At 41.2% G+C, this 16744-nt stretch overlaps 1 protein-coding gene across 4 annotated transcripts in view; it reads right to left on the bottom strand.

Moving 5' to 3' along the window:
* Pik3c2g (phosphatidylinositol-4-phosphate 3-kinase, catalytic subunit type 2 gamma) overlaps positions 1-16744 on the bottom strand; it is a 367852-nt gene that overhangs the window by 225336 nt on the left and 125772 nt on the right. For all 4 annotated transcript variants that reach the window (XR_010065609.1, XR_005503143.2, NM_053923.1 and 1 more), the window contains 1 exon segment: positions 10468-10656. Coding sequence is in view for 2 of the 4 variants with exons in the window: in NM_053923.1 (NP_446375.1) it covers positions 10468-10656 (189 nt within the window). In the remaining 2 variants the exon portion in view is untranslated.

Below are 16744 nucleotides of genomic sequence, written 5' to 3'. Positions count from 1 at the left end.
AGAAACTTGAAGCAATCCCACTAAAATCAGGGACTAGACAAGGCTGCCCACTCTCTCCCTACTTATTCAATATAGTTCTTGAAGTTCTAGCCAGAGCAATCAGACAACAAAAGGAGATCAAGGGGATACAGATCGGAAAAGAAGAGGTCAAAATATCACTATTTGCAGACGACATGATAGTATATTTAAGTGATCCCAAAAGTTCCACCAGAGAACTACTAAAGCTGATAAACAACTTCAGCAAAGTGGCTGGGTATAAAATTAACTCAAATAAATCAGTTGCCTTCCTCTATACAAAAGAGAAACAAGCCGAGAAAGAAATTAGGGAAACGACACCCTTCATAATAGACCCAAATAATATAAAGTACCTCGGTGTGACTTTAACCAAGCAAGTAAAAGATCTGTACAATAAGAACTTCAAGACACTGAGGAAAGAAATTGAAGAAGACCTCAGAAGATGGAAAGATCTCCCATGCTCATGGATTGGCAGGATTAATATAGTAAAAATGGCCATTTTACCAAAAGCAATCTACAGATTCAATGCAATCCCCATCAAAATACCAATCCAATTCTTCAAAGAGTTAGACAGAACAATTTGCAAATTCATCTGGAATAACAAAAAACCCAGGATAGCTAAAGCTATCCTCAACAATAAGAGGACTTCAGGGGGAATCACTATCCCTGAACTCAAGCAGTATTACAGAGCAATAGTGATAAAAACTGCATGGTATTGGTACAGAGACAGACAGATAGACCAATGGAATAGAATTGAAGACCCAGAAATGAACCCACACACCTATGGTCACTTGATTTTTGACAAAGGAGCCAAAACCATCCAATGGAAAAAAGATAGCATTTTCAGCAAATGGTGCTGGTTCAACTGGAGGGCAACATGTAGAAGAATGCAGATCGATCCATGCTTATCACCCTGTACAAAGCTTAAGTCCAAGTGGATCAAGGACCTCCACATCAAACCAGACACACTCAAACTAATAGAAGAAAAACTAGGGAAGCATCTGGAACACATGGGCACTGGAAAAAATTTCCTGAACAAAACACCAATGGCTTATGCTCTAAGATCAAGAATCGACAAATGGGATCTCATAAAACTGCAAAGCTTCTGTAAGGCAAAGGACACTGTGGTTAGGACAAAACGACAACCAACAGATTGGGAAAAGATCTTTACCAATCCTATAACAGATAGAGGCCTTATATCCAAAATATACAAAGAACTCAAGAAGTTAGACCGCAGGGAAACAAATAACCCTATTAAAAAATGGGGTTCAGAGCTGAACAAAGAATTTACAGCTGAGGAATGCCGAATGGCTGAGAAACACCTAAAGAAATGTTCAACATCTTTAGTCATAAGGGAAATGCAAATCAAAACAACCCTGAGATTTCACCTCACACCAGTGAGAATGGCTAAGATCAAAAACTCAGGTGACAGCAGATGCTGGTGAGGATGTGGAGAAAGAGGAACACTCCTCCATTGTTGGTGGGATTGCAGACTGGTAAAACCATTCTGGAAATCAGTCTGGAGGTTCCTCAGAAAATTGGACATTGAACTGCCTGAGGATCCAGCCATACCTCTCTTGGGCATATACCCAAAAGATGCCTCAACATATAAAAGAGACACGTGCTCCACTATGTTCATCGCAGCCTTATTTATAATAGCCAGAAACTGGAAAGAACCCAGATGCCCTTCAACAGAGGAATGGATACAGAAAATGTGGTACATCTACACAATGGAATATTACTCAGCTATCAAAAACAACGAGTTTATGAAATTCGTAGGCAAATGGTTGGAACTGGAAAATATCATCCTGAGTGAGCTAACCCACTCACAGAAAGACATACATGGTATGCACTCATTGATAAGTGGCTATTAGCCCAAATGCTTGAATTACCCTAGATCCCTAGAACAAAGGAAACTCAAGACGGATGATCAAAATGTGAATGCTTCACTCCTTCTTTAAATGAGGAAAAAGAATACCCTTGGCAGGGAAGGGAGAGGCAAAGATTAAAACAGAGACTGAAGGAACACCCATTCAGAGCCTGCCCCACAGGTGGCCCATACATATACTGCCACCCAATTAGACAAGATGGATGAAGCAAAGAAGTGCAGACCGACAGGAGCCGGATGTAGATCGCTCCTGAGAGACACAGCCAGAATACAGCAAATACAGAGGCGAATGCCAGCAGCAAACCACTGAACTGAGAATAGGTCCCCCGTTGAAGGAATCAGAGAAAGAACTGGAAGAGCTTGAAGGTGCTCTAGACCCCAAAAGTACAACAATGCCAAGCAACCAGAGCTTCCAGGGACTAAGCCACTACCTAAAGACTATACATGGACTGACCCTGGACTCTGTCCCCATAGGTAGCAATGAATATCCTAGTAAGAGCACCAGTGGAAGGGGAAGCCCTGGGTCCTGCTAAGACTGAACCCCCAGTGAACTAGACTATGCGGGGAGGGTGGCAATGGGGGGAGGTTTGGGAGGGGAACACCCACAAGGAAGGGGAGGGGGGAGGGTGATGTCTGTCCGGAAACCGGGAAAGGGAATAACACTTGAAATGTATATAAGAAATACTCAAGATAATAAAAAAAAATCAAATATGGAACACTGCCCAGGGAGAACACGGGGGGCAAAAGGAGACAGTCCCCCAGAACCAAGACACTGAAGCTAATGGGAAGAATAGATCCACGTGGTAAACTGGGGAAGTGAAGGATTCGATACAGTTGAGCCATTTCAGGATGAACACTTCTCAGAGGAATTCTAAGGACACAGGGCTCGGGTGCAGTGGCAATGCTCTCATAATGGGCGGGAACAGGTCCAATGCGCAGGACCAGTGTTGCTTGGGCAATGGCGGCTCGCGGTGGAGGTGCGAACATAACTGCACTTCGCCAATTTTGGGCCTCGGGATATTTTGCATTCTTAGAAATTATCGAAGTCTTCAAGAAGTGCTTTTTAAAAAATACTATATTTATTAGTAGCTATAGTAGAAGCAAAATTAGGATATCTAAAACATTTATTATCTGATTTAAATGACACTCATATTCTTACTCCACGTTAAGCTAGACACCATAGTTCTGCCCAAAATAGTCATGCTGAAAAGTAGAAAATATTTAATCAGGAGAGTGGTCATTGCTATACATTTTTGTGCATGGAATTCGGTGTCTGGCTTAATAGAAGATAGCTAGGCCCTTTTCTCTATATTTACATATATTTTGGATAGATATATTCAATACATTTGCAGTACTGAAGTCATATAACTTGGGGTAAGTTCACCTCTCCCTTCACGAGTGTGGTAAAAACGATTTTCAAATGACTATGACAACAGCCTTGTCCTGGCAGCAAGTCTGCTTACATTTTGGGAACTTCCGTCCTCACTTGGGCAAACTCTGACACGCAGGACAGCAGCTTGTGTGACTGCTGTGTTTTCACAAGGAAAGGAATCAGAACCTCTGGTCTGCTTCTGAGACAGCAGTCCAGGGGTTGATGCAATCACACACCATTTTTCCAAATCTTTCGGTCCCTTTCCTCCTCAGCAGCCTGTGAGACTATTACAAAGCACTCAGACCAACTTCAACAAGACTGGCCAGCCCATGAAGTGATTCTTTGATGGAAAATACATTTTTTTAACTTTTTCCATTTGACTTATTTTTGCCATTTATACTTTTTTATTATCTTACCCCAATCCTCGTCCCCGTTTCCCCCATTCCTTTCTAATTCATGATAGGACACAGGAAAATATTTTTTTTGCTAAAACTTGTTAAAGCACTGTTTGAAAGCAAAACGCGACACATCAAACAACAACCTTTAAGAGAAAAAGCAGCTCGGAGAGTAAACCGGAAAGCAAAGAAATCTGAGATCAAATTTCAGCATAAAAGAAATGTCAAGCTTTCAGCACGCACAGCGAGAGGAATTCATGGAGAATGCCACAAGGCTATTCACAGCTAAAAGCTCCAGTGTCAGGCTGGAATTAGGAATCGTCAGAAGGAGAGTGCATTTCTCCAGGAGGTTTTAAGTCTGATGACACACTCTGCATCAGCTCGGGAGAAAAATGCCAATATGAATATCTGTGTTGTGTTTCTGATAGGAAAAGCAATGGAATCTGACAGGTTTGTTTTATTATTCCAGGAAAATGATGAATGAGGATTCTTACAGTGATTGAGTCCCTCTACGCACTGAATAATGCATGCTCCTTTGAGGGGGGCTTTGTGTGCTTACAGAATATCAGAGGCCATGAAGACTTGGAAAGCAAGCTCAATCTCCTCAGGATACACTTGAAGATGCTGGGTCTCAGAGCTCAAGGTGTTTTCCCAAGGACATCTGTTAACACGGAAACCAGAACCCAAAACTCAGAAACCAAGAGTGGCAGGATTACCACTTTTCCAGGAAGGCCTTTTGCTCTTTGGACTAGAAATCATCGTGTCCACACCTAAAATCAAATGACTAGCTTGGAACTGTTACTTATTTATTATAGTCTAAATGGATCAACGCTGACATAACAATGGTGTGGCCCTTTGAGTGAGAAAGGTCCCCCCCGTGGACTTGGTCCTCAGTAGTTGGACCTGTTTGAGGAGGTTGTGGAACCTTTATGAGGTGGAATCTTGCCGGGGGAAGCACAGTTCTTGTCGGGGGGGGGGGGAGGCTTTGACGGTTCATGTCTTCACACTGCTTGCTCTCTCTGTTTTATATGTGTGAATGAAAATGGGATCAGGCAGCTTTGTGCTTTGCCTACCCCATCACGTTTTCCTAGCTGTGATGGACTCTGTTTCCCTAGAACCGTAAGCTAGAATAAACATTTTCTCCCCTAAGTTGCTTGTTGTCATGGTGTCTTAGCCTTGCAACTGGAAAGTGACAAACTTGTAAGCTATTTAACTATCTCGGTGGACTTGGGTACCAGAGCAGCCTTGAACCAGAAGCAGGGAAAATGAATCCCCAAGCCAAGGAGGCAAGGAGACTGTACAGAGATACTGTCTAATGAATCATCTATGGATTCACACAGAGAGTTGAGAATTAACTACATTGTCATCATGCAAAAGGAATAGGTTTTAAACATTCTCACCACAAAATGGTAAGTTGAACATGCTGATTTGCTTAATTTAATATTTCTATATTATATAAGCCCAGCAAAGAGTCACAGGGCACCCCATTGACATGTAGTGCTTTAATAGGTCAACTAAAAAGGAAAATCAAAAGTGTTTGAAAAGCAAGAACTTTTCATACTCTGCTCAGTGGCTGTCCTTTTACTTCCATTGCTCTACCTAAGGCCTAATGGTGTTTAATATGTCTCTAAGGCATTTCTCTATTTGGGTGCTACAGAGCCTTTCCTGGCTGCTCTCATATCCCTCGGATACTCTTCCCCTGTTTCTTGGTTTTTCTTACTTTGTGCTGCATTTACAAAGTCGTTATGTCCCCATTTTCTAAACATCTGTTTGTTGGTTTCTTTTCTTCTTTTTCTGTGTCTTCCATTAGTGTCAAAAGATCTTAAGTCTGCTATTATTCTTTGAGGTTTATTCTCTACAAAACGTCAGATCTCTGTGTGTAACTACGTCCGGGGCAGTTCCTAGAGACCGCATGTTAAGGTTTTATGTTGTAAACAAAACCCTTCAATTATGCTACTCAGATCTGATATTCTTTCAAAGGCCCACATGTTAGTGCCTGCCGGTGGGTTTGTCAAACATTCAGTCTAAGCTCGAATTCTTTATTATCACTTCTCTCTTTGTGGCTTTCTTCTGAAATAGTTCTTCAGTCTACTCTGTGGATCTGTACTGGTACCAGCACCAACCCAAGAACAATTTTGCAAGTGGACCATTCCTGAACCTTACGACCAGTTAATATCCTTGTAGCCATCTCTTTTTAAAAATGTATTCTTCAGGTTATTGCTACAATTATTCTTTTTAATACAAGTCTGTCAACAAAATCCCAGCAACTGCAGTAACAACACTGTATTTCCTACCTAGATCATAAGGAAGGCCCCACACAATTTTTCTCAGGTCAACGTTTGCAATATTGTATGCCATGCAATCCTATGATGTGAAATTAGTCACTGTCATCTAAAACTTCACAGCCACACACAAGCGACTGTTCTTGAAGAAATCTTTGCAAAACTTGTAGTCAAGATTCAGTTTCACTGTAAAAATTTTTTTTTTTTTACTTTCTGAGGCATAAGTTGTCTTTCCCTTCTTTGGGTCCCTCTAACATTTACCGCTCTACTGTAACTAGAGTGTTACAGACCACATCGTGCGGTGGCCTCTCCTTACAAACTGTGTGTTTTTCCTAGCAACAGTCACCACAGCTTATTTTGTTTATTTTGTTTCTCTTTGATTAAGTGCATAATGCATATTATTGCTCAATAAATGGAAAAGCCACACCACAGTCCACCATTTAATTAGCAATGTGTAGTTTAATTAGGCACCTAATTAATAGGAGTTTTAATTGTCTCACTATTGTGATTTTCATGCTTCCTACTTATGACGCTACTCAAGACTTCATATAAATCAAATCTATACAGTAAACAAGGGAGCGAATGGCCTTGTGCAAGTGTTTTAGTGATCCACCCTCACAAGAAAATTGATTTTGTAAGCTGTGGCCTGCTTTATTTAATACTGCTCTTCTTCCCGGAAAACAATAATTTTACATCACGTGAGGGGAGCAAGATTTGGTGCCTTGTCTGCCTTTTCTTTAAGTTCCTGATGCAATTTCCTGAGTTGGTTTTTACATCTAAATCTTTTCAGTAGAATGACTTTTCCTTGCTGTTTATCCACTGGATTCTTGTGCTTTCGCATCGGGGTTCAGGAAAGCAGCAGCCATTGCCCAGAACCATCGATCTTAGCTCAAGTCTTTGCTGTGATGCCCTTCTCTGGTTGAAGGACTGATACCTAGCGGGCACACCGACAGACCTCAGTGGTGGCATGTGAGCACTCAGTGGCCTGTTCTAGGTAGATTCAGGGCCAGCCTGTCTCTTGTTTAGAATACACGCAAACGCACTGAGAGTCTTCAGGCAGGGGGAAGTAAACAGCAGTATACAAACCCTCCCAAACTCGAGCTGGAGCAAACCAGTTCTCAAGAGGTTAAACCAAAACAACAACAGATGCTTCAAAGAAGAGAAAAGACAACCATAAAGAAGAAGAAGTAGAAGCCGGAAGACCTTTTTCTTGGATAGCTCACATAATAAAGCACATTCTGTTCTCTGGGGAGTGAGCCTTTGAATTTAGAGTTGCGGGAAGGCTCATTTCTGGAAACAGCTTGTCCTCAAGTTCTTTAACAGTTCGGTGAAACCGAGAGTGGGAGTCACAGGATGCTCACAGTGGAAACATGCCAACCTTGCCGTGACCTTATCTACTGCTCGATAAGGATCTAGAAAGCCTGCAAGCAGAGCACGATTCACCCAGGTTCTCAGAGTGCAGCTTAATGAGCGGATCTCTGCCTGGGCAGTAGCTCTGCTCATCTCTGACGATTAAGTCAGATGATTCTAGAGAACACTGCTGAGGACAGGAGTGGGATAATAGAGCCATGTCTGTTCACAAGTAGGAGGGGAAAAAAACAGCCCAGAGTGTTTAAGCAGTATTGTGATTTGAATATGGATTGATCCCCAAAGTTGGCGTCAGATCCAATGGAACTGGGGTGACCGTGATAGAGAGCCACTATACACATGTGTTGGGAATCAAAGTTGGGTGCTGTGAACTCCCTGGGACTTATGCATTTGCACACTTGGTTGTCAGCTGCTGGTGAGGGTCGAGAGGTCTCAGAGTCCTCTTAAGGGGAAGTGCACCCCGATGGACAGTCTTTAGGCTTCTTAGCCTGTCCCCCACTTCTTTCTTTTTCTATCTCTGTGCATAACCACCAGGTCAGACTCAGGCTCCTTCAGGCCATGCTTTCTCCAACACAGTTTGTTCTATTTCCCTGGAACTGTAAGTCAAAAGAACCCCTTTCATTTTGGTTGCTTTTGGCTGGGGATATCCTATTACAGCAACACAGGGAGGCAGCCGTACCACTGTGGTTCAGATGGCAACTTCTGTCTGCAGCAGTGCCTACACCTGATTCTCAGCCCCTCGATTTTTATGTCATAGGATGACAATCTCCATGAATCTTAGCATCCGTGATTGTAAGATTAGAACAATAATGTCGTTTACTTCTCACAGTTATGGTGGGCACCGAAAGAAGATCATATTAAGGTCACAAATTCAGAACTTTGCCCTGAACACTGAAAGTAAGACTCAAATAGACTGTCAAGATCTGTTTGGGTAGGAAAGGGTTAGGTTTAATATTTTGGGATCGGAGAATAGAGAAATTAATGAATTCTTGCAGTTTACACACCAGTAAATAGAACTGCTACATTTTTTTTTCGAGATCTCTAGACCAATATCCCATACACTTTTTGAAATGCATGGATATTTAAGATCATTTAAGATAATGTGTAAACTAAGGTGACTCTAAGTGAAGACAGACTGTTGGGAGGACATAGAATGTTGTCCCCCAAAAAATCAAACTTAAAAATCTCTTTATTGATTAGTAGTCTTTATTTCATGGTTATTTTGGTTAAATCATTTTTTGACAGTCGTCTCTATAGGTCAGACTGGCCTGGCAATACACACACATGTACACACATACACACAAGCACATACACACACATACACACAAGCACATACACACACACAAGCACACACACACATGCACACACACATGCACACACATGCACACACACATGCACACACACATACACACACACACACACACACACACACACACACACACCTTCTTGTAACCACAGTAAGCCTTTCCTCTCACCTGCCCTGACCTTAAGTTACATGAATGTAATTACTGCCCTTATAGACTTGTTCATTCTGTATACTTCACACATTCTGTACTGGAGCACACAGTTTATGGCCCTTGGTCTGTGGCGTGTTTCACTTAGTGTTCTATTTTCAAAGTTCTCCCACATTGTCACTTATCTCAGTACTATTCTTTTTGTTAAGACACTGCACAGAGCACCTTTCATGGATCCATTGGGGGACATTTTGGTTGCTTGAGCTTTTCATGTATTTTAAGATCTATGATTCGCTCAATAACTATATATGGGTTTCAAGTGGGCATAATCTTTTTATTAAAAATTAATTTTGGGTATAAAATTAAGGGTGGAATTACTGGGTCATATGGGAATTCAGTGTTCAACAACTGCCAGGCTGGGTGTAGAGCATTGGTCATGAAGCCTGAACCTGTTTCCTGTTCTCTCTCAACCGTGAGGTTTTTGTTTCTCCGCCTCCTCTGCAATGCTCTACTTTCTGATTCCTGTCAGCCCTGGTGAAAGAAAGCCCTTGCACCGGCTGGTCATGTGTCAACGTGACACAAGCTGGAGCTATCACAGAAAAGGAGCCTCCCTTGAGGAAATGCCTCCATGAGACCCAGCTGAAAGGCATTTTCTCAACTCCTGATCAAGGCAGGAGGATCCAGCCCACTGTGGGTGGTGCCATCCCTGGGCTGGTGGTCCTGGGTTCTATAAGAGAGCAGGCTGAGCAAGCCAGGGGTAGCAAGCCAGTAAGTAACATCCCTCCATGGCCTCTGCATCAGCTCCTGCTTCCTGACCTTCTTGAGTTCCAGTCCTGACTTCCTTTGGTGATGAACAGCAATGTGGAAATGTAAGCTGAATAAATCCTTTCCTCCCCAGCTTGCTTCTTGGTCATGATGTTTGTGCAGGAATAGAAACCCTGACTAAGACACCCCTCATGTGTTTTGCTTGGCTTCCTTTGCAGTGTTTCCCAATAGCCAATAATACCAAACAAAGTATCTTCTCAGGTGCTTACTGGATATTTGTGTATTTTTAAAAGTGTTTGTCAGATCTGTTACTCATTTCCAAATGGGGTTACTTCTCTTTTTGTTCTGCACTTTTATTCTGTATATACTCTGCATGCAATTGCCATATTACATAGAAAATGAGTCAGTGTTTTCCTCTTCTCTGTCAACTGCTGATGTCACACTTTGAACCAACTTTCCATTCATTAGTCAACTTTGGGATGATGGGGAATAAATGCTCTATTGTTTTAAGTCTTCAGTAAAAAATCATGATGTATAGCATTGGCTGATTTTATATTTTAGTGAGAAATGGAGGGAAAGACTGCACGCATTTTCTTTGTGAGATTAAGACCCCATTCTGTATGCCAGGCTGGCACTTAATTGACAGCAATTCTTCTGCCTCAGCTTCTTCAGCTGCTTTTCTTTGAGAGAAACTGGACTCCTCACCTAAGAAACTGTAACCATTCCTTTAGTCTTTATCTTATGCAAAGATACAATTAAAGCTGAGAGAGTTTGAAATTCATATGCACGTCTTGCTTTTACTTGAAATGAACAACCACAGCTATTGACATTGGGAATACGCAGACTGGCTGTGCAACGAACTGCATAGCCTTGATTTTCAGTTGTTCCTAACACATAGCAACATACATTTTGCTATGTTAAGTCTTACCTGGAAGTCAAAAGGCCAAGAGCTTCCAACGGATGGGAAAATGTCCACCTTCTCAAGACGGCATGCATTTCCGAAACTGTCCCTTCATCCCAACCAGGGGCGCTGCCCAAGACCAGAGGGAGAGAGGAGTTCTCATTGTTGCAGTAGAAACGATAAAACCACAAATATCTCCTCTTTTCCACAGAAAGTCTGAAAAGAAATGGAAATTTTGTGTGTTGGCAACAGGGAGGAAGGGCATTGAGCATTGCTATAAACGCCAATAGGAAACTTTGCTCTGGATTCCTGCATTCTGTTTTGGTTTCTATTGGAAAACTGGTTCTTTATCACGGAGGAGTGTAATAGGTTAGTCCATCCGCTTATTATCTGATAGTATATTCTTTGCAGAAAACAAAACAAACCAAAACACAAACTGCCCTCATTTCAGATAATTCACATTTACTTTTCTCCCTCTCTCATTACCACCTTTTTAAAAGAAAAATGTGTCATTTTTTGTGGGCAAAGTGTCTGTCTCCTCCAGGGCAGACCATGTCTGTGTGAGAGTCTTGCGACTCGGTCTGGAGAGAACAGTCTTGTTTCCCACTTGTTCCTTTATAATGAGTCAGCTGAGAAGCAAGTGGGTCTGTGAAGAAAAGGCACAATTTAAGGATGAAATGTCACCGCAGAGTTGTTCCACTAGAGTTCAGATCGCTCTCTGACTAACTTCACAAAGATCTCATTTTATTCTTGGGTGACAGAGTTCAACCTTAGTGTGAAGAAAACTCTGATAGCACTTTATTAAGCACACCACCAGAAGCAGAAACCTCACTCTGGAGCACAGAGGCTGACTTCTGGGCAGTTTACCCTCTTGCTCTCTGCCCAGTGAAATCATTCAGTCTGTTGAGAAGAGAGAGTCTGTCACATGACCATTTCTATGCCCACTTATGACCCCTGCCTCTCTCAAATTATACAACCCAACTTGTCCTAAATCAGCCAAAACTTCCAAGAAGAGTATGAGAAATATTATAAAAGATTGGTGAGGCACAAGTCCTCGTCATTGGTAAAATGAAATACTGATTGATATGTCTATATGACGTGTGTGTCTCATCTAGATTCTTATGTTTGTTACTGTTTTTCCCTGGGCTATGTTGTTCCTTCTTTCATACTGAATGATGCTGTTCCCCTGTACCACTCACTCTCTGGAATCATGATCTACATAAAATGAAATGCACAGAATCAATTCAATGAATTTTGACAAATGCATTTGCCACCCAGCAAATGAACTCCTGTCAATGTTCAAATCAATTTATTTTCATGTTGCCAGAAGCAAGCAAAGGGTTGATTTCTTTCATTCTGTATTAATGGAATCCTTTATTTATGGCTACCTTCACTAAAAAATGCTTCAGAAATTATCCATATTGTTGAGTGTGTCAATGGTCGATTCTTTATAATTAGTGGCTATTATTCTCTTGTATGAATACACTACAATTTCCTTACGCAATCTCTTTTTCGTGGCCATATGAGTTATTTCCTTTTGGAGGGGCATTATAAATCAAAGTCACTTGAATATACTCATGGAAGATTTTTAATGGTTGCCTTTTCTTTCTCTGCAGATAAACCTAGTTTCTGTGTGGTTCTGGTCACTTGTCTACTTGTGGAAGAAAGAAGTCTGTTACTGGGGGTGGCTGTAAAGTTTCACATTCATCCCTGAAAACTGTGGTGCTCTCAGTTGAGCTGCATGCTTGAGATTATTAACTGAATTTTTTCTGTCTTTGTAGTCCAATACTTTCTAATTACATGATCTTGGTTCTAAATTTCCACTTAGTTAGCATGTAGACAATTTCCCTTAAGATCTATTCTCATCTTTCATGAGGCATCTGCTAGTTTTGTGTCTACCTGTTTGGCTGGCTTATTTAGATCCATTTATACTTTGACCTATACTGAAAACAACAGTTTTGTTTTATAAATGTCTTGTAAATATTTTCCCAGAATGTATTTCACATTTACTTTTGTATTACTGTCCTTTGATAAACAGTTTTAAAATTAAAGCTCAACTTCTGCTTGCCTGCCTGCCTGTCTGTCTCTGTCAGTCTGTCAGTCTGTCTGCCTGCCTGTCTGCCTCTGTTTGTTGGTCTGTATGTCTCTGTCTGTCTGCCTCTTTGTCTCTGTCTGTCTCTGTTGGTCTATCTTTGGCTGCCTGTTTGTCTGTCTCTGCCTGTCTGTCTGCCTCTGTCTGTCTGTCTCTGTCTGTGTCTGATTATTTCTTTCTGTCCTTCTCTGTCTATCCTAACATTCACTCTTAGAAAGCCTTTTAGTCCTAGACTTCACATTCAGAAGATCCATCATAATTTATCGTCTACCCATGGTTGAGGTCAGGCATCAAGTTTTCATCTCATCCATCCTCACTTATCGATCTTGGTTGTTTCCTCCTCCATAAGAGTAGCCATTTGCAACAAATTCTCTGTTCATTAATTGTCTTGGCATCATTAAAACACACATTGGCCTTATCACTGGTAGAATATTCTACCCTGAGTTCTGTGACTTTGCCTATTATAAGTCATTGTTGCATTTCTCTTAACTTATAAATGTATAGTACATGAGATCAAAGCAAAGAAGTCCCCAACTTACTTTCACAATTCTTTCTACTTTTTACATCTACAGAATAACTTTAAAAACTAGATGTGTGAGATTTGCCTCCTTTTCCCTTTAGTGTTGCTGTATTGAAATCATTGTTTGCTTTTTAAAGCTCTGAAATTATTTAAACTATTAACTCAACCTAGTCCATATCTATATTTTTATGATCATCCGTCTTCTTTTTATAAATTGATTGCATGCTAACTAATATCCCAGATATTTTTCTACTCAACAATCATTGGCTCTTAGGCTTTCCCCACTGCTGAGAACATCCTCCTATAGCTTTAACACGGAATGAACCGATGTGTTCAGATGGAGGCCTAATCATAGGCAGAACACTCTGAACCCTTTGAGATCTCTTTTTATGATGTAATAGGTCAGGTTTAGGACAGCACCTATCTACAGACACTGCGCAGTTAAACCTACTCCTGGCAAGCATCTTTTTCATTCAGTTATCAAATATCTGCTGTGTTTTACGAGCTTCCTATATTTTCACGAGCAGAATTTCTGTTCTTCAGTTTTGCTCAACTTCTGAAGTCTGCATTCATCTCACATCTCCTTGCAGAGCATGGAAGGCTACATGGCTATAATTGGTCACTAAATACTCCAGTGCAGATGTCCAGCTCCCAGTCTGCCTATCTTCCTTCTCACAACACTGTGCTCTGAAGTTTCTGCCTACCTTATCATCTTTAAGCTCTGATCTCTGCCCTTTTCTGTTAAAAATAAGTGGACTACACATTATTCTTTTCTAACATCCTTCATCTTCAGGCTTAGAGAAATTCATATCTGAAAACACAGTTGCTTCCTGTGTATATGCTTGTGTTATTCTTCTGTAAGCCCCCAGGAACCATCCATCTGGTACCAGATACATGTCATGCCAAGTATCCATTGATTTCAAGATAAATTCTTCAAATACATACATATGTGTATATATATACATACATATATTCATACACACACACACATATATATATATCCTTTATGTTTCCACATATAGGGAACTATTCTATTGGTTGATATGAAGCCTTTATTTTCCTTTTTGCTTTTACAAGTATCACAGTTACCTTTGAGTCTGAATTTCCTGTCTCTGATTACATGTTAATTTGAAAGAAGGAATAGTTAGCTCACCGAGCAAACAACAAAACATTACGTGATTTAAGTCGCCAAACTAAATGCTATTTGGAAACTCCACACACTGAAGGCTGTGATCCATCTGTTCCCACAGTCCAGAGTCGGTCTGTACTGCACATAATTACATTTAAGTGAAACAGAAGGGAATGTTGCTGCTTTAGTGTGTACATTAACATAAACAAAATCTGAAGCAGAAAACCAAGTAGGATTCAACTGGGGAAGTTCACTGTTAAAATGTATGTCTTTAAATTAATGACTTCTTTTGTGTGTATGCCTGTGTGGCTCTACGGTGTGTGTGTGTGTGTGTGTGTGTGTGTGTGTGTGTGTGTGTGTGTGTATGTCCCTGTAAGCCAGAGAGGTTGTTGGATTTCCTGGAGCTAGAGGTAAATGCAGTTGTGAGCTCCCTGACACACAGATGGATAGTCTTTATCAGTGCCCCACCCCCTTCCCCCACCCCCTACCCCCACCCCGCCAACCTGGACTCAGGGAACATAGGAGAAAAGGAACCTAAAAGAACGTAACATTGGAGGAGACAGCACCAAGCTATGAGATGCTGCTTTCTGGACATCGCAAGGCGGATGGTTTCCTGGACTCACAGCTCCTGTGATTACTACATGAGACCACACAAGACCAAGTTAGCCAAATTCTCAACCTAGATGGAGGAGGTCCTCTCCACACACCCCAACTGTGGAGCAACTGCCACTGAGAATCAGTCAACACTGTGTGATTGCTTGGCTCTGAGTCATTCCTTGTGAGAGTGCAGCCACTGATGTGTTTTCTTTCGGTGCTGCAGGCCACGCCCCATGTACACAGGGGAACAGTAATCAGACTCGGTGGGTGCTGGATGATGTATCAGTGTGGTTGAGCCCAAATGTGAATAGCCACGGTGGGTGTTGAGTCCTGCTCTCTAGTTTGAAACAAAACCACTGTTGGTTTCATTCACTTCCAACTAATGACAAAATTCCCTCCATAGACTTCCCATATGTGGCAGTCCCTCTCAAAGCCTGAGACTCCGATTGGGTATTTACTTTTCTCAATTGCTTTTTTTTTCTAAACTCTTCACATAACTTTACATTCTAAACAGAATTACCCACTTAAGCTTTCACTCGAATGTCAACTGTCCCAAGAGGCCTTGCCGGACCACCTCACCTCATGAAATCCTCCTCTCTGCTGTCTGTCACGTGTCCTCTTACGTCACCGTGCATATCGCCCTGCCGTCATCAGGCTCACTCGCACATTTAATTGCTCTCTCAACTTCTATCTTGGGTGTGTTGTATTCTCTGGTGCTATGCTTCCAAACCTATCCACCGTTCTTCTCATAGAGTATGTGCAAAACAAGCATGCCCTCAGGGCTCGTGCCTCCTCAGGGAGTAGCTGCCATTAAAGTCTGCCTTTAGGACCCAAAGATGGTGGAAGCATCTCACGGTCCTCTTAACAGATAAGCGACACTCTCTTTTCATGCCTTTGCCACCCCCACCGCAGGAAGCTTCTTTTACTACTCTAAACGAATATATAAATATATTCTGCTATATTTTTACTATTTATACATTTTATTAAAATATATAAAATAAAACACTTTACCTTGAAAAAAGTGTGCCGCATATAAGAACATCGCTCAGTGTGCAATTGGAATGAGAGATTTAAAGTATGAAAAAGGTGGCAACGTCTTGATATGTTAAGCATCTTTAAACAAAGAGGCCAAACCTTGCAAATTATAATTAGACATATTTGTTCATGTAGTAGGAGTTTGTGTTTTTAAGTTAACCCCAAGTGCATGGTGATAAGTGTACTTTTAACGTTTTGGATTCTAACTCTGCTTTATTTTGAGAATTTAATCACATGTGATAAAACTTGATCGTATCAACCCCCACTTCTATCCCCAGCCTCTACCCCTAAAATGTTCTCCTTCCTTCATCTCTCTTATATATAACATAACATTTATATACTTATTATATCTATTAAAATATCTATTTATATACATTATGTTATATATTATATACATTATATCTGTTGCAGCACTAAAAGAAAACCTATCAGTGATCAGCTTAGAGCCTGGTCTTCTCCATCAACTTATTATCCTGAGTTGTTTGGATTCTCAGGCGCCTTATTTCCAAATTTTAACCAGTGTCGTAAATATTGAACTGTTAACCTATATTCTCTCCAATCCAGCCACTGCTCCCTCCCAAGATCCACTGTAAACTCTTGCTAGAAAACCACACCAACTTCCTCCCCGCTTTGCTGGTTATTATTTTACTGATTCTGTAGCCCACTCTTAAACTTGTATTTAAAAGGACCACACAAAAACTCTAACTCCCCGTTTTAAGTTTTCTTAGAACACAGTGTCTCTTGTTATACATAGGATCCCAGTGTGGTCCTAGCAACATATGTGCGTGCTGATGCACCTCTGCGCATGCGTACAACGCCTTATGCCTATAGCATATTATGAAGGAGCACAGCTGCTGAGTTGGGGCACAGACACTACCAGAGAGCAAATAAGTGCCACTAATTATCGTGTGGTTCCACCAAGTGACTTTTG

The sequence above is a fragment of the Rattus norvegicus genome, chromosome 4 (genome assembly GCF_036323735.1).
Source record: "Rattus norvegicus strain BN/NHsdMcwi chromosome 4, GRCr8, whole genome shotgun sequence".
In the NCBI taxonomy this organism is placed as follows: Eukaryota; Metazoa; Chordata; class Mammalia; order Rodentia; family Muridae; genus Rattus; species Rattus norvegicus.
Note: the sequence above shows the minus strand (reverse complement) of the source record. Positions and strands in the feature narration are given on the sequence as shown.